The sequence below is a fragment of the Crocodylus porosus genome, unplaced genomic scaffold (assembly GCF_001723895.1).
Source record: "Crocodylus porosus isolate Cpor-Errol unplaced genomic scaffold, CroPor_comp1, whole genome shotgun sequence".
Classification (NCBI taxonomy): domain Eukaryota; kingdom Metazoa; phylum Chordata; order Crocodylia; family Crocodylidae; genus Crocodylus; species Crocodylus porosus.
Window position 1 is genome coordinate 10,379,179 of NW_017728932.1, and position 18,791 is coordinate 10,397,969.

The 18,791-nt window shown below is 44.7% G+C and overlaps 1 protein-coding gene and 1 long non-coding RNA gene across 5 annotated transcripts in view; one reads left to right on the plus strand and one right to left on the minus strand.

Moving 5' to 3' along the window:
- The window catches only part of RAP1GAP2 (RAP1 GTPase activating protein 2), a 245,022-nt gene that overhangs the window by 106,760 nt on the left and 119,471 nt on the right, over positions 1–18,791 (minus strand). Inside the window, exon 1 of one of the 4 annotated variants that reach the window (XM_019545555.1) lies at positions 8,648–8,766. The exons of the other annotated variants lie outside the window; for them this stretch is intronic. Within the exon in view, the coding sequence (XP_019401100.1) occupies positions 8,648–8,754 (107 nt within the window). The 5' untranslated portion in view covers positions 8,755–8,766. Of the gene's footprint in view, positions 1–8,647; positions 8,767–18,791 lie in introns of those variants that run through there. 4 annotated transcript variants of the gene reach the window in all.
- Positions 9,424–10,067, plus strand: LOC109317092. Its single transcript, XR_002102971.1, has 2 exons — positions 9,424–9,515; positions 9,683–10,067. It is a non-coding gene; the product is annotated as an uncharacterized LOC109317092 (long non-coding RNA).

Consider the following 18,791-nt stretch of genomic DNA (forward strand, 5'->3'; position numbering starts at 1 on the left):
GGATATTGGCAGGCATTACTTATACTTCTATGGATAACACATCTGAGGTGCAAAGGCTGTACCAGGCTGAATCATTAAGCTGACTCAGTGAGTCACTGGCAAAGCTTCAGCTGGTATCCTGGACTCCAGCACCACCTTCCAGCCTCTTCCCTTCATTTCTATGGGTGCTTGCTCGAGTAGTATACAGTGCTGCTCCAAGCTGGAAAACGCTTGATGGGTCAGTGACTTTCCATGGGGCTTAAGGGCCTAAATTGCTTGGGCCCAACAAATTATATTCAACAGAAACTGAATTACTGATGTATTTTTGTTGGGCTCATTGTAACTGCTTGAACTCCAGGCCCCACAAAGAGATGCAACAGTGACCATGGAGAAGCTCTCTATTTAGAGATGTAAAATTCCCCCCAGTACTGCGGACAGTACTCAAGAAAGAGCTGTACCCACATGGCATTATCTAACCCACTGTCATACAAGAAATCAGCAGAGCCCAGATCTTCTGAGCAGCTGTCCGGAGCCTACTGACAAAACCATCTTTCCCTCTTAGCTTAAAAGTTTTTCTTCCATTTTCTAAATCCAAATCTTACTGAAAGACGCTGATTACAGATGGTCCCTCCTTTATTGTTTTGTTTGTCTGAATTAAGAGACAGGTTTTAAATTGGCAATAACCTGCTAGTATAAATAAATGTGTGGGAGAGGGAAACATCAATATATTATCCTACTTCGAAAAGACACTCTCAGATTTCATGGTAAATGTTTCAGCGTACCTTCCATTTCATGGCGCAAATTAAACAGACTTAGCAGTGTTGACTATATTTTATGCATTTGCTTAATCCTTAGGGCCATATTGAAGCCTGGCATACGAAGCTGCAGGTCTTCGGCAGACACACACTTGCAGAGAGTTAAAGCTGTCCTGCTGTTTTATCCTTGAGAAGGACAATAAAGATGTCCTGTAAATTAATAGCCTTTATTTTTGGAGCCATCTTTTTTTTTTTTTGCCCTTGATGGACCTTACCTTGCTTTTCTCTGGCTGTTCCCTTTTTAATTTATTTAATATTTAATATCCAATGTCTTAAGTTTTCACTGGGGACTGCGCTGTTCTATTAGGTTTCAATCAACGCACCATAGCTTGCTCTGCATCTCGGGTTAAATACCCCATTAAAATACAAATAGAGTTTTGCTGTTTCTGAAACTGCTTTCCCTTACTATACACAAGAGTAATCTGCATCCCAGCTAACAAGGCAGCTCTCTGTACACTTTTTGCTTGTTCATCTCTTAAAGGTGAGAGAGAGCCCTTCTGCTCTGAAGCTAAAGGAACAGGCTGAGGCTGATCACATACTCAATCCAGATGTCAACAGAGCTGGAGCACTTTATGCCACCAGAGGCCCTCGGCACATTTCCTCGAAAATGAGTTGGAATCACAATCCCAGACCTCAACAGACCCAAGCATTTAGCATCCAAACCCTGCTCCACATCTTTATTTTGAAACAGACCACACCTGCGTGATCCGCCAGATCATACCAATTCAGATCTGGATCTCCCCAGTTTTGAATAGGTTTGAATGCACGACCCCAGGTGCAGCCCCACTTGACTTTCATGCAACTTCATTTTTGCATACAATTCCGAATCTGGATTCAGATGCGATAGCACAGGCCCCATTACCTGCTTATCTGTAAAATATCTGTCAACGGGGTCAAGAAAAGGAATTCCTACTCTTGCATTACCCAAGAGTTCAGTAAGAAAAGCAAAAGAAAGTCTAGAATGAAAAATGCAATCTGAGTTACCCTGCAAGTTATCAAGGAGATGGAAAACCTCAGCAATACCATCATTTATATTTATTCCATACGCTCTTTTTAATTACAAAGGTAAGTTGTAAAGGATAAATCACTGAAGTCTGTCAAATTATAGAAGGTCCTTCAAAAAAGAAAAGCCTTTCAATCAAAGAGGCAGCTTACAAGTGTAAATCATTTACTGAGTATCACACAAAGCTTCTTACCTGTAAAGAAAGTTAGCAAAAACGGACAACAATGGAGCTGAACAAAATGTTTCACGTAACAGTTTTTCTTCTGTCAGAAACTGCCGTTTCATCAACAATGAAGCATTTTATTAAAACTGATTCACTGCTATGCAATTTACGATGGCAAAAGTCAAAACAAGTCATTTTGACTTTGTTTCATCTTGAGCCTCAGCAAAATATTAACCTTAATATTGGATTGTAATACACAGTAAATGTGATGTTATCACAACATTTTGATAGCCCCAAATTAATTGCAATGTGCAATTTTCAAATTACACCTGTTACACATTAAAGTGTCTCTTCTTCCTTTTATGCAATGTCATTTCATTTGAAGAACAGAAAAATGACTAGAAAACAAGCAAGTCTAAGAATTCTTAACTATTTACAGTATTTTTAATGGCTCTAAATATAGATCTCTTTACCATTGCCAAAAAGAGATTGATTGCATGAAACATTCTGCACTTTTGACATAACATTTTGTGACTAGCACTAGTTTAAAAAATTAGAGAATAAAAGTTCACAAAAAATTGTCACCGTCCCTGGCCCCAGCCCCAGACTCAGCCCTGACCCCCCCACTGCACCTCATCCCACTCCCAGATTCCCCTCCCCACTTGTCTGTAGCTCCATCGCCGTCCACCCAACCATGTGCATCCTGCCTGGGGGTACTCCCAAGCTGGTCTTTATGGAGACCCCGACCCCAGCTGCCTGCTCTGTCTGGCACCCCTGGGGGTGGGTGCAGGGTGGACAGGTCTAGGCCAGATAGGATCAATTGCCACCCCTCTCCCGCCACAGTGGGTCAGCACCATCCCCCTGCTGCAGCAGGCCAGGTCAGCACCTTCCTCCCAACCCACAACAGCTCACCAAAACTCCCAAGTGGCCCTCCAGGTCAAATAACTGCTGAACTAAGGCATGCACTGTGCTCAGGATTTTGCATGTATCGACGCATAACAGTCAGCAAAAATACAGAACGGTATTTTATGGTCTAGATTCTCCTTCAATACATTATGCATTTGCAAATGAACAACTTGCGTCTGTCTATACATAGCTTTCTCTAAGGTATACTTCACAAAGGGAGGAACCCAAATCCAGCTAGGAGCAAGGTGACATTTAACTGCAAATGAATTTAACTTTAATTACTCTTCTGCACCAAGGATAAATATTGTTCCATACAGTTCAGAGGGCCCTGCATCTGAACAGATACTGTCGTGCATATTTGGTTTTTATAGGTCACTGACTGCATCACACACACACAATCAGATATTACTCTGAAGGTAACTTAAAAGAAGCCAAATTCTGCTTTTATGTCCATATATTCAGACATTGGATTTTAGTCAAAGAGTTAGTTGCCCCCAATAGCAAATCCTTAATAAACTAAGAATTGCTCACAGTCTGAACATGTGGCTAAACATGGAAACACATTCTGATTATCTACAGGGTTTTTTTATGATCTAATTTTCAGGAGCAGAAAAAAATGTTGACTTTAATAATTATTAGGATGCATCATTCACCAATCAATGGCTTTTTAAACCAACCAGGATTGTGAGGAGCAGCTAGTCAGAACCCCTGCATATCACAAGGGGTGAAATCTGATATTGTCACTCCTGCGCTGAGCCAACCACCCAGGATCAAAATTGAGTCTCTTTTAAAATTAGGATGAAATCCTGGCCCCATTAGATTCCAGGGAGCTTTGTCATTAACTTCAGTGCAGCCAGGATTTCACCTCCAATCTTGATTTAAAGACTTCAGGTGATTAAAAATCAGTACCCCGTGTTACCATAGCCCTTGCTAAACAGTTCCAGTGGTCAATCACCTTTCCCGGTTTCTGGCTTATTTCCACTTTTCTAGTATATGGAAAATGAGCATCTAACCATCGGATTTGAAACCATCTTATCCTAGATGTCTGACTCACTCCATTAGTGTGCAGTACCCATGCCCATGGAGTCCAAGCACTTGGATGTGGAAGATGCAGGCTTCTGAGTTAGATAAGAAAATCTAGTCTAAAGTCATGGATTTTTTAAGCGCTAATTGGAATCAGTCGGAGTTCTTGATGAAAGAGCAGGATTTATACTTCAAAAACTAGCTGTTATAGCACATTACTGGCTATCCATTTAAGATCAACAGTGACATCCAGATTAGTTTGCAAATGAACTGGACTGGCATGGATTGATTGATTGTTCCAGGAAGGAAGGCATCAGGAAGAAGGTAAGTCTCATCTGGGCCAGTGCAAGAAAAGCTCAGCAAAATCAATTTGCAGCATTTATACTTTGGTGGGTTGACTAATAAGAAAGCGACGCTGGCCACTAGGGAGTCAGCATCTGCTAGGGACCCTGGCACACGTGCAGCTGGCTCATGTGAAGTGAAATTCAATTGCAAATGCACAATGAATACTGAATATAGAAAAGAGAGAGGGAGAAAGTCACCATGACTGACTTTCTTCCCCCAGGTTGTGTCACTAGCTTGGCACTTAAAGCGTACAAAGTTTCAGCAGAGCACCTCCTCCGAAAGTACTTTCAGTCCCTCCCCTGCAAGCAGCATGTAGCAGATGTGAAAACAGCTGTAGGGGGTCTGGCTCTCCCCTTGAGATGCCTGCGTGACTTGAATAAGCCCCTCCAGCAAGACCTAAATGAAGAAAGAGAGCTTGTGCCTGACCTGATATTATAAAACACATACATACATTTATGGGACCATATTTCCAGGAGAGCTCAGAGCCAGATTTCCCAGCTCCGTTTCAGCATGAGCACCCAGAAATGCAATGACGTATATCGGGAGCTGGGCACCGTGGGAAATGGTGCCTGCGTCACTGCTAAAATCCTTTGACTTTGGATATTCTGGGGTACGTCCTGTGATAACCACATAGGCATTATTCTAAGTGGTCTCAGTGCGGATTTCACCATCCTGGTTTGAGATGAGACCATTTGACATCACTTACCACCAGCACAGATTCTCATTTCACAGTTTCCAGGGAGTTGTAGTTTCACTCCTTGCAACTGTCACATCAAAAATAAATCTCCTTCATGTTCAAACACATGAAATGCCCAATGCTGCAAGTATTCATGTGGGCAAGTAATGTTACTCAGGCACAGAGTGAACTAGCTCCAGCACTCATCCTAGGGGAGACAGCCCTTAATTCATTTCTGCAGACACTCGGGCCCTGTAGGAAGTAAGGAAGTTCTGGCTAATTGAAAAGGAGAAAAAAGAAAATCAAAGGGTCCAGATCATGGCTATGAAACCAGATTGTTTTAAACCTGATTACATTCCAGACGTTTCATGAGGGAAATGAATATCTCCATTGGGCTAGAGAGTATTGTTTCTCTTGCCTCTTGTTTAGCATCAAGCACTTATCTCCCATTTATTCAAGCACATTACATTAACCCCTAACTGCCATGGCCGTGCTGCCAAATGCTTATAGCAAAGGCAGTCCCTAGTTAAATGCAGAACTATATGCAGCAAGTGGATACAGTAAACAGATCTGGGGAACAGGAGGAAACACAAAACAGGTCAGCAAGACATTCAGGTTAGATATAGACGTTACACTTCCACTAGCCTAAGTGCTTGGGAACCAGGCTACACCTGTCACCTTGCAAAAGTTCAGTGCACAGGGACCAGTTTAAAAATGGCAGGTCCATGTCTAAGATAGACCTGGATGGATGCAAGATCAGACTTAAGTGATTTGGGTTAGACTGGTCTATCACACTTCTGTGCCAGATCCCCTCTTAACTCAAGTTAAGTCGCAGTCTGCCAGAATCCCAGGCAGCTTTGTGAACTCCTGCTCCCCCACCCTCCCGGAGAGATGCACTCACCTTGGCTGAGCTCGGCTGCTCCGGCCAAGCACCTAGCTCATCCCACCGCTGGGCTGTCACAGAGATGAGGCATGAATGCCTCTGTCCTGAGCCCTGCCTCCTCTGCCTGCATCTGTCAGTTGGGCTGGGAAGAGGGTTTGAGGGTGTACGGGGACAGCAGAGGCCCCTGCTGCACATGCCCCCAGCTATGCTGACTTGGGTCTGGGGGGGGAAGATGGAAGACCAGGGCCAGGGCCAGGCTTGCAGAGCAGGGTCCTCCACTCCCCGCCCCAGCTAACAGGTGCAAGCAGGAGGTGCAGCGCTGCTGACAACAGCGGTGAAGGAGATTGATGGGGGAAGTGGAGGCCCCAGCCCTGGCTCCCCCAAACTTAATCCAGCACAGATGGGTGGGTCCACGCACGGCAGGGGCCTCTGCTCCCCCATGCCCCTTCCCTGCCGCCCTGCCAGCACTGACACAGGCAGGAGTGAAGGCTTGGAGCCGTGTGGCTGCCAGGCAGGTTGGGTGGCAGAGGGGGAGGAGGAAAGGGGATGTCCCTGCCGCAACAAGTGGCCTGGACCCTCTCAGACCTGAGCCAGCACAACTAACAGCTGGCCAGGCTGTGGGGAAAGGGGTGCCTGGAGAGAAGGGCCAATCAGGGCCAAATCAGGGGTGCCCTGGCTGCTGGGAAGTATGCAAAAGCACCCCCAGCCTGCTGGGCTCGCCCAGTGCAGGCAGCCTCTGCACTCCCTGCACTGAAGGCAAACATTTGTTCTGTTCACTCCCGACCAAAACTAGGATGCTTAGAGGAAAGAGCAAAACTTAGACTGCTTCTGCCTTGGGCTTTTTGAATGTCTGTACCTGGCCTATGTGCTTAATGTAAACCAGCTGCCAAACCAGTCAAAGCATCTGTAGGCATAATGGCAAAGCCGAGTTTGCAGCTGTGGGTTGATGCAAGACAATGAGAAGGCCCTTGTAGAAATGGATGGAAGTCCCACCCTGGCATAAGCAGTGTTATTCAACTTTTATGGAAGTCTGGCCCTAAGCAAATTACTATTTGCTATGTGCTTGGTAGAATAAAGGAGGCAAAAGTAAAAAGACTGCTTGCGATCCAGTCACCAATCCTGATGCAGTTCATCATATGGAAACAATCTATAGACTGTAATAGGGATTAAAAAATAAGGCACTGCATTCAGATATAAACAGCCAAGTAAGCAATTGTATGGAATACCTGTAAGACATATAGGATTTAATAGGGATGAGATGTTTTTCATCTATTTTTCCTTACTGTGGTATATCAGTGATACAATTCTCTACTGCTTTTTATGGGATAGTTTAAAAAAAATCCTTACAGAGAGGGTATCATTTTCCACTGAATACTCGAGGACTATTCCATTAGGTTATACAGACATCTGTTCTTATCGTCACAATGTCCCAAACTATGCAGGGTGCCAGGATGGAAAAAAAAAAAAAACAAACTCATGCCCCCAGAAGGTTACAATCTAACTCACTACTGTGTAAATGACTGTGGATGTCTCTGTTGGGTCTGATGGCACTGCATGCAGGTCTGTGCCTCAGTTTTTGATGTGATCAGTGCAAATAATACAATAGTAGGGATGGGACAGAATAGAGAAAAAGAAGGATTAAAGCAATAAGAAGATTCCATTCACATGTGTGCATGATTTGGTGGTTTCGATCAAACCACCAAGTCGACGGCATCTTTCTTAATAATTTTTAACACCCTACACATCAAAGCTGAAAGAGGGGGAACAATTCAACAACACTTAAACAATAGATAGGGTCCAGCTTAAATCCACAAAAGCAACTCTAAAACTCTGTCCTTCAGTCAACCGGTTGTCTATCGGGTCTGGATACCATATTACAGGGATGGGAAACATGATACAGACCATGTGTCACCAAACTTGGGGAAAATGGGGTGGGCCTAAGCTTCATCTCTGCACTGCCTTTATCAGTCTACCTATTTTTTAAAATACAGGTTCAAACAGTACAGTTCTGCCTGCCTGTTTTTTCCCATATGAAATCAATAAAATTAACTGCTAAGAAAAATATTAAGTTGCTGCAATCACTGTCTTGCTTTTCACTTTCAACTAAATATTAGATCCCCAGCCCAGATCTGAGTCCATATTTCTCGCTGCTTCAGCGACAAACTTGCCAGAACATCAAAGTGCTTAAGAAGACAGAGCCCTCTAAACAAGGACACGAAAAATCAAACATCATAAGGCTTTGAGAAAAATGAAAAGTCATATTAATAAAGTGGAAAAATCAGAAACGGTATATAATGGATGTCAGCGAACACAACATTCAAAACAGGCTGCTCCCCCAAAACACAAAGTTGAACAGAAAGTACAATCCACGGCTTAGTCAATGAATCTGAAAACCATTTGTCAACTGTTTTTCAGGAAAGAGACAAAGCTGTTAATCTGAATCAAATCAGTTCTACAAACATTGCAGCCTCAGGAAGAAAAACAGTCCTTCCTGGCTCTATCCAGCCCAAGACCTGGATGTTCAGGGTTAACAGGTAAACTTAGAAGGGATGAAGAAGTTCAATCAATATATACGCCAAGCAATTATGAAAGGGCTGTAAGCACATACATGTTAGCACCATGCCTATTGTTTTGCTTTGGGAGTCATATTGCCAGCACAGACAATAATACATTCATATAATCATCTCATCTAGTCAATGCAATCACGGAGACAATATATACATACTGCTGGCTTCACAACCCCCATTCGTCCCCAGAGCGAACATTTCATTACCAAAGACCTGGCAACGATGGCTTTATTTTTTTTTTCCCCTTCAATAAAGAGAGAAAGATACTGAAGAAACTCGTGCTTTACCTTTTTTCTTTATTTTGCTTTCTGGATTTGTGCAACAACCCTATAAGTACAACAGCTGCTCGGATCCCTGCCCTTTTTGAATGCATCCTGTCAGCCGGTTGTGACATAGTTAAGGTGACACTTCCACAGGCTCTGGTGCCAATATTCCCAACCCTTGGCAAGAGACCTGCTTGGAAAAAAGTGTAATCCTCCCTCCCTCTCTAACATGCACACTTCTCTTTCTCTTCCTCGCTGTCCTCTGCCTTGTTACTCCTGCCTGATAGGTAAAGCTCTTGCTGAATCAGGTGACTTCTCTCACACCAGCGACCTTCAAGTCACCTGCCTCCCCTTCCTAGCCGACTACAGCCTCTGATTCTGCTGCTGCTCTTCTGCTCGGGGTTGCTAAGCTGCCAGCACACAGAAGGGTGGCATTTCCAAGTCAATTAAATCACTTTAAACTGTACCAGCCTCAGATGTGGTCATCCGCTCTCCGCTATCTGTCATGCCTGCGTTTAACCAGCAACCTCAATCCTTCCCCCCCCACAACCATCTCAAAGAGCTGTAGTTGGGGGCTTCTCTTCGGCTTGTGAAAGTTAGCAATAAACTAAAGCAGAGGCAGAAATGACACACGCTGAGCATTTTCAGCGAGCCCTGTCATTTCCTGGATGGTACCCACGAGCAAACTGAATGGAACGACCATGCGGAGCTGGGACCCACACGCAGAGACCAGCTTTTAGATGCCTTCCTCGGCTACTGCTCGTGCACGAAACGGGACCGGCACAGAAGCAGATTTGTGCGCGTGTGAGTGTGCGGTGTGCTTTCAGGAGCCGGGGGGCATTTCAAAGCAGCACTGATTTTATGCTGGGGAAAACAAAGAATCCTAACAAAGGTGGGTGTCCTTCGTTACTGGCGCTTGGGGAATTTGTCACTTGGCAAAAATGGAAATGCATGAGCTAAGTCAAACGGAGGGGCATGGGTTTGAGAGGCTCGCACGGCACCAGGTTTACCCGGTGGCTTTTATAATGAATGTAAGGATGTCTTTTTCCTTCCCTACAGAATGTCATTTGCTGATTGCTGCCGGGGATTAGATGACTTCTAAGAACATTAAACGAGCAGAGTCTTTATTTTTAATGCTTGGGTTCGGCTGTCACAACTGTATAGTGCTTATACTAAAGGTTTTAGCCGATACAGTTTAACAGTGAAAATCAGTACTGAAGTTCTATAACACAGCCTTTAACATCTAAAAAGCAGGAAGAGTTTGGGGCAGGGGATTGTTTGGGGTTTTTTTTTACTTTGCGGATAATCACTCATTTTTCCTTGACTTATTAAACCTTTCCCATTTGGGACAGATCCTCAGCTGGCTAACTTGGCATACCGCCAGCATCTTGTTCATTGTGTTCATAATGTATTTCATGAATAAATGTCCTACTCTGTCTCAAAATGTGCTGAGCAGTTGCTGTTAACAGGTGCGGCAAAATATAGACCCTCTGGTTCACTCCTTACATAGGGAACATGTCACATTCCTTTTTCCAGGGTGTTTTTTTAAGTAAGCTGTAAATGATCTACTTCAGAGCATCAGCCTCAACACCTTTCCCTTGCAAAGTGTTTGTTACCATGGTGATAAAACATGCTGGTATCTCTCTACTTTCACCCCCCTCCTTCCATCCTCCCATATCACTTCCCATTCATGCTGGTTTAATTTTCACATTAGAAATAAACAGGGGACCAGCTCAATCATTTTGAACATGCTACTTGCCAGATCCAGCCCATTGATTTAAGGCACGTGCAGCAAGGGAGCAGGTTGGCAAAAACCTAACCTCTACAAGAGGAAAATATGAGCGACTGGCCAAAACACCTAGAGTTGTGCTGCTCTTTTCCTCTACAGCCAGGATCTTAGACACTATAATAAACCTATTAGATCATCTAGTCTGTTTAAATTGTTCCCTATGGTGTACTGTCCAAGTCTTTATCTAGTCTACTCCTACTGTATTAAGAAGACAGCCCCTTTGATAATAACAGTGAAGTTAGAGACATCCTCCCTACTGAAGTATAAGTATTCACTGGATCTTATTTCCCAAGATACTAAGAGAGTAAGCATCTAGTCTCATATTCTTCCTCAGACTCCAAGGCCATGCACAGACCACTGGGCACTGTTTGAACAATCAGATATTCACTGAAATTGGGATGCCGGGGCGGGCACAGGAGAGTCTCTTTACAGAGCGGACTAAGGACTATCATATATATGTATCAATCAGCAAATGATCTCTTTCCATGGCATCCTGCAGCAGCCTTCTTCAGCAGGTAGTTCATAAGGGCACAGTGGGAAATGCATCAATGCAGTAGACCTACTGGGTCCTGCTGAAGACAGTCCTGCTAAAGGCAGGAATACAACTGCCTGCACCCTGTCGAGTACTAAGAAGCATATAGAAAATTAGATAAACCAAGCAAAAACTTGCAATGAGAACTTGGGGATAATTATCCTTAGATCTCCACTAACAATAGGACTTAGAGGAAGGGGATGGCAGAGGAGGTGATATCAAACAACATTCACTCATAAGTCCCCTACATTAGGGTCTTGATAAGGAGATGCACATGAATCTAAGCTACCTGTAAGTGGGGAAGTCAATGATTAACCCAACAGAGGGCTTTCCTGGCAAAGTCCATAACAAACATGTTTGTTCAGGAGCTTTAAAAAGCAACACACAATGTCTGACATGGAACAGGCAGCTTTCATTTCTTCTTTGCCTCCTGATCTCAGCAGTCGTTCAAGGACAGTTCATCCATGTGAAAATGTGACCCTTGCTATGCTGTGAAAAATCACTGAGCTTGTGCTGAACTTCTGTGTAAGTGCTGGATGCACCTGGATGCCTCCGGGCAGCTTTAACTGCTGTACCCAATGTCTCAAAGACACTGAGCACACAGAAGGCAAGGGAGAAAGGGCCTCTTGCTCGGCTGAACTCACTTTGCCACCACTCTCCTGCTGTTTTGACACCCACGGCTACATACAGTTTTGCTGGGGTGTGCAATACACATCTTGGAGGAGAGTAATGATAGCATACATCTACAACTAGTAGACCCCCAAATGAACATATACATCAGTACTGTATGGCAGCAGCTGGTAACCTTTTATGGTCATGGAGCTGGACTGACCCAGCTCAGGTCAGACATGGGAGGGGGCTAGCACCTAGCTGCTGCCACTTTTCCCAATGGCAGCACGGGAAAATGATGGCAGCTGAAGCCCAAATGTCACAAAATGCTGCCCTGCATCCATGGGCTGGATCAAATGACTCCACGGGCTAGATCCAGCTCACAAGCCATTGGTCTAATCACCGTCCCCATAAACTGCAATACAAAACGTTCCTTCTCGTGGTAAAGCTCCCTCCATCGCGAGAGGAGATCCATTCTAGCACTACTCTAAAGTATTGCCTCTGGCATCTGACACCCACCAGGCACAGTTTTACAAGAGTCACACGTGTGAAATAGGAGGAACTGTTAGGAAGTTCACAAAGTGGGAAACCCATACTCCACATCTCTGCATATGCACACCGCAAATATTCATTAGCTTGACATTCACCTTATAATGACTGAAATTCTTATACCTTCCCATGCTTAGTTCACTCAGATTCTTTGATGTGATTTCACATGCTGAAATACCAATAAAGCACCATTTTTTTCAGAGAATATGAACATGCCATCAAAATCCGCCTCGAGGGAAAGCTGCGTTTAAGATAACCTCTCACTACCCGAAAGTGCCATGCTTAAGGTTAGCAGGATAACCTTAGCTCTGCCTCTTGTGCACACACTTCAATACAGTCTTAAGTTATACAATCACATTCTTCACATTGCACAGAAGCCCTGTAAAATTTATCTGCAGCCCTGTTATAACCAACTTTTTAAGCCACTTTAGCCACATCACTGTAAAAAAGAGATGCATTCATCAACATGATTAACACCAGCATGGTTGAAGTGACCACATGATCAGAGAATCCTAGAAAATGAGGGTTGCAAGGGATCCCACGAGGTCACATCTAGTCCAACCCCCTGCTCAAAGCAGGACCAGCCCCAACTACATCATTCCAGCCAAGGCTTTGTCTAGCCGGGTCTTAAAAACCTCCAAGGATGGAGAGTTTACCACCTCTCTGGGTAACCTGTTCCAGTGTTTTACTACCCTCCTGGTAAGAAAATCCTTCCTAATATCTAACCTAAACTGCCCTTGCTGCAACTTGAGCCCAAGGCTCCTTGTTCTGTCATCTGCCACCACTGTGAACCGCCCTGCAGGGAGTTGAAGGCTGCTATCAAATCCCCCCTCAGTCTCGTCTTCTCTAGACTAAATAAGCCCAAGTCCCTCAGTCTTTCCTCATAAATCATGACCCCCAGCCCACGAACCATTTTTGTTGTCCTCTGCTAGACTCTCTCCGATTTGTCCACATCCTTTCTGTAGTGAGGGGCCCAAAAATGGACACAGTACTCCAGATGTGGCCTCACCAGTGCTGGATAGAGGGGAAGAATCACTTCCCTGGACCTACTGGTAGGTACCATCTCATTCCAGCAGACTTATGCGTGTGCATAGCTTCACATGTGTGAGCAGTCATTGTGAAGTTAAGCACATAGGTAGGTCCTTAAGGGGATCAACATCAAAGTTAGTGTGCTCAATTCAAAGCCTGCTGAAGTTAAGAAACTTTCAGCTTATTTTTGGATCAGGTTTCAAAGCAAAGGTCTTTCAAATCGCTGAGGAGGACAAATCAATTTGAAGATGTGTGCATCACTATTCTACATTTCCCCCCTGTAAAATAAGCCCTATTATAAACTGGAAGGCCTAATAGTTTCTCAAATCAAACATTAAAATGTGCACTTCCATCCCATTGACACTATGTTATATGACACCAGTCTCTCTGAGGCAGCTGGCAGAACTCAAGTAGATTTGGGGGGGAGAAATATAATAAACCTTGATGCCGTCTTAATCATCCTTTAATGCAAAGAGCACTTAACTCCCACTGTGAAGCCTTTTAATAAAGTATTTGTTGGACCAACAAATCCCTTTGTTCTTGCTGAAAATATCTGGCTGCTCTCCTTCAAACACAAATCATCTGAGTCTGACAAATTTCTCAGGCAATTGCAAAAAAAAAATTATTAAAACCCATTTTCATGCCAAATTACATCAAGTCTCTGGCACCTTATTACTTTACATTTAAAGGAGGGGGAGAACACTGATTTTTAAAACTTATACTTCTCTCATTAAACAGGCAGCTTTGAATTTCATTGAGTTTCTCTGTCTCTGGAGACACTTCCCTCCCCACCCCCCCAGACAAGTTAAGTATCAATCTTCTCTTGTTTTATACTGAAGTGGTTTTGTATTGATTTTTAAAGATGTTCAATTTTCTCATGTTTGGAAATAGAGAATCACTTAGGTAGCTACACTTAGCCAATATTTTCTTTTCAACCTAAATATGGCAAATGTGTCTCCAGTATAATCAATTTATTTTGGCTCTCATGTTCAGCCTATTTGTAATTTATAGGAAGAGAGAAGGATAATGAGCAAGTATTACTAGAATGGTACTTTCAAAAATGGTTGTGGTGAAAGCACCAGTTTGAAACCAGATCTCTAGACTCCCAATCCCCGATCTCCCAGGGCCTCCCCATATGACCTTGGGTAAGTCAGTTCACCAAGAAAAAGGTTTTGGGCACCTAAGTGTTAGGTGCTGCATGGCCTAATGGTTGGGCTGCTTGGAGCAGAATCCAGAACGAACGTGAGTGAGGCAACTAGGGTCACTATATAGTGCCCAAGGAGAGAGAGGCATCTCAGAATGACGTTCAAAATGGCCAAGGCAACTGAGCCAGGAGCCACTGAAAAATCAGCAAGTCCCTACAGCTACTCAACGGGGAAAGACCGGATGCAAGGCAACACTTCTGTCCACCCAGCTTCCAAGGCTCTGACGCCTCTCCTGAACGTAGGAGCCTATCCCCTGTCTACCAGGGCTCGTTCTTTTCTTTTAAAACACACCCGGAAGAGGAAAAGGTGGTGCTGCTACCCCCCACCTGTATAACAGCCCAATGGTTAGAGTGCCCATCCAGGATGCTGAACCCTGTGACTGATGAGGCATTTCACATGAAACGATCACTGGATCACACCAGAGCCCAGGGGACCCAACCCAGTAGACTGCCCTAACCATTAGGCACAGAGTCATGCTGTATGCTGTACCCTCTCTCTGGGCTAATGAACCTTGAATTGTTCTCTACAGCTGCAACAGGAAGCGTCAAGAGTGTCCCCACGCAGAACCTGCTACAGTCTGGGGCTCAGGGACCTTTCCTGGGAGACGTGGACGTGGATTTGACTCCTCCTCAAGCAGACATGGAATTTGAACCCAAGTCTCCCACGTCCTGGGCCCATGATCAAAACACTAGGTACTGGATAAAACAAGCAGCAGCAGCATCACTGCCTCTGCCTGTTTCTTAATATGCAGTGGCTGCCCCATTATATTTTCTAGGGAACCTTATCGTAAAAGGCAGCTCTGAAGATGCCGACCAGATGGCCCCCGTCTGGGTTAAAGACAGAGGAACATCTACATCCTGGATCCATTCATGAACAGAACAAGGTGCAGAGCTGCTCAGATTAGAGGTGCACATATGCAGGGGAAGAACCTCAATGTACCTAGTGAACTATAAAGACAAGTGTGGTCAGACGCCTCCATAATTAGGCAGCAGTTGAGCTGGGAGGTTCAGAATCACACACCCATACGTGTGAGCACCTAGATCTCACCTATACCCTTTTTTGGATCTAGTCCTTCGCTTCTGTGCCCTAGCTGCCTCTCACAAATAGGAGATGCTTTCTCTACTTCCTTCCCTGTGATCTATCTTTTGGGGCAGGAACATTTTTTTAGTCCAGGTAAGGCACTGAGCAAAATGGGGCCATGAGCTCAGCCGAACACAGAGCTGTTGGGATTACTGCAATAGAATCAACAATGTAATACCACTTCGGAGGAAAGCAATTCAACATTCCCATTTCCTTCCCTAGTCGCAGCTCAGATATTAAGTCTGAGAAAGTGTTTGCAGCAAAGGAGAGAAAGGGGAGGAAATGTCTTTTTAGGGTTTTATTTCCCCCGGGGGCATTTTTTTTAAACAACCCAGTATTTGGTTCAATGTGTGGGGATAATAAAGGCAAGAAATGTTTGTTCTTCAGAACTACTGCTGTGAGTCAGAGTTAAAAGGCATCATAAGCTACAATGATTTAACAAACTCCACTGCGCAGGACTGATCTTTACTGGAAACCAGAAAATGTACCTCCCCAGCCAGACATTCAGCCCTCTTCAATCAAAATCATGGGCTGCACAGCACCACCCATTTGTAAGACACAAACATTTCTTGGTTTTGGAAGATGTAGAACAGTTCTTCAGCCAGGATAACTGGCAGCTCGCATCTGGGAGTTGATCATATTCGTTTCACAGAATTGCTTGTTTCAGCAAAGGCCATGCTAGCAAATGTCAGAACAGGCATCTTAAGGATTCATCCTTGCGTCCACAGCCAGAGCTAAAGCACTAAAGAAAAGCTTCTGTTTTGAGGCTGGGCCAGATCCAGCCATAGCACAGAGTGAGCAGCACACCACAGAGCAGTCTTCAGAGTGGTCATTAATTTATCACTTCACTCAACAAGTGGTATTTCACCTAAGCCAAAATTGTATTAAATACACCAGGTTGGTCTGGTGGAAAAAAACAGTCTGAAGGGTTTCCTGCAGAGCTCATATGCAAAGATAATATTGTATATGAGGGAGATTTCTGATCACAACATCTGGTGTTCTTCAATCTTCCCCTCAATGGTTCTGTTTGCAGGTAAGTACCAAAGGAAGAAGAGGTACAGTGTTTTTGTTTTCTACTGTCCGGTGAAAGCCCTCTAGGATTGATAGGTCTGGTAGGTCATTAAAGCCTGAGAATGAGTAGCAGAGGACACGAGGGCTCATCTTTTGCTGGAGTGCCCAAAACATTTTCTGCTTCTGCTCTCTTTCCTGCTGGAGGTCCATTGTGTTCCTCTATAATGCATGTTCCTTGATCTCACACTCCCATTGTGAGTCATCTTCCCAAAGAAATGGCACATCATGCACACTAAGTAATGATTTCTGCTTGACAAATAGACTGTGAAATGGACTAGTGGATTCACAAAGGGAACCCGGTGCATAAAGGGGAATGTATGTCAGGTTGCAGATGGTGTTAAAATACAAGCCATGTGCACGTTCAGGCTGAGAGCACACTGGACAAGAGGAACATGGGGAAGTTCCACTTGGAGCCAAGGAGGAATGCTACTCAAGAGGTCCGAAAAAAATCATTGGACATGAACCCCCTCTTCTACAGTAGCTTCTCCAAGGAGCACTACAGTGTGAAGGGCTACAGCATCCAGAAGTCACATGGCTGAGAAGGCCAGTCCCCCTCCTTTTTTAAGGTGAACACAGTGCAGACAGCAACAGGAGATCTCCTCTCCACTGCCTTTACTGGATAAAATGGCCCATTGTCCACATGGACAGCTTGCGTAGAGATAGACATTACACATAAACTTGTTTAAGTGATCAGAAACAGGTTTAAACCTGTAACAGAACCATTGTTCAGTGCACATAAACCGGCTTGAAAATGGATGAAACCAGTTTGAGATAAACCTGGTTGAATGTAGTGTCAGATTTAACTGATTTGGCTCAAACCAGTTTATGCAATGGCTGTCCCAGACCCCTTGCTGTTTTAAGTTAAACCAGACACTCCCCACATCCCAGCATGCTCTCTGGGCTGGGCGGGGCTCTCTGCTCCATAGTAGGACTGGCCCCTTCCATCTGCTCCCTGGCTGGAGCTCCAGCAGAGACTTGTAGACACAGCAGGGTCTGTATGGCTTTCCTTTGCCCTCCCTCCTCCCCTGCCACTGCTCACTGCTTAAGCAGGAATCTACCCCCTCTCTCCCTCCTATCTCCCACAGCACAGCCCCCATCCCCATGGCCCCTAGGCACATGGTATGCTAGGTAATGCTGAGAGGTGTCTGTGTGTGAGTCTCTCTCTCCATTTCACTGGAACAGGTAGACAGAACAGTGATGGCTTAGGGTTATTTGGAGCTACTCAGCAGGTCAGCGGGTAAGCTGTTTAAGAAGAGTTTGAAGTAATGGAGAGTTTTGCTGATGAGGTGATAATCACTGTTATCACTGCTTGCTCTTTGCTGCAGACAGTATAAAGAAGCAGGGAGAGGGAGATTGAAAAGCTCCGTATCATCAACAGATGCATGCACTGCACACCTCCCCTGCTTCCCTCAGAGGGCTAGCAGGGGTCTGGGGTTTGGCAACACTCCTGCCCCTTGAGCAGCCAACAGGGAAAAGCCTGGGACTGTGCAGGGAGACCTCCCTAATCAGAGGTCCTGCAGGGACCTGGCCGTGCCCCACTCCCTCAGCTCAGTGTTGTGCAAGGGAAGGGAGAGCTAGTCTAGAGCCCCTAGCTTCTAGCCTGAGCCACTGTAGGCATGTGCCTGAATTCCCTCAGTCCAGAGAGAATGTCTAGCCAGTTACAAACCAGTTCAGCCTAGCCAGGTTAGACTAACCTGCAAAGTTTGAATCAATTCAGACTCAGGCTTTTTGAATATCTGTCCCTAACCCTCAAGACCTTATGCTGCATTTAGACCTTGAATGAGACGTAAGTGGTGCATAGGCACATACCATGACCCTGCTGAGGTGAGAAATTTCAACCAAAGAGCCTGGGGCCTTCAAAGGTGTTTTATGAGGAATGGACTGTTTACTGAGAGAGGAGGGTGGCCCCTCCCACCAGAGATAGTCGTAGGAAATGAATTCATCTGAAAAGCCAGAAGATATCACTTCCTATCTTCTCCTTGATTAAGAGTCCCAGCTGGGCCAGCCCCCCTGATATAATGTCATGCAGTGTAGTTCTGTGACTAGTGCAATCAGCAGGGACTCAAGAGACCCCGGTGTCTATTGCCAGCTCCAGGCAAGATGGTGGGTTAATGACCTTGGACAAGTTACTCTCGCTGTCTTAGTTTCTCTAAGTTTCCTATGATCTGTATAAAAAGGCTCCAAACATCTCCTTTGTTAATAGTTTTGAGATCTACACAGTGCCTGAACCAAGGCATTGCATGGCCTCGTGTGGCCTTTTCCTTTTTTAATTGGTTTTTATAACACTGTCCTTTTTTAATGATT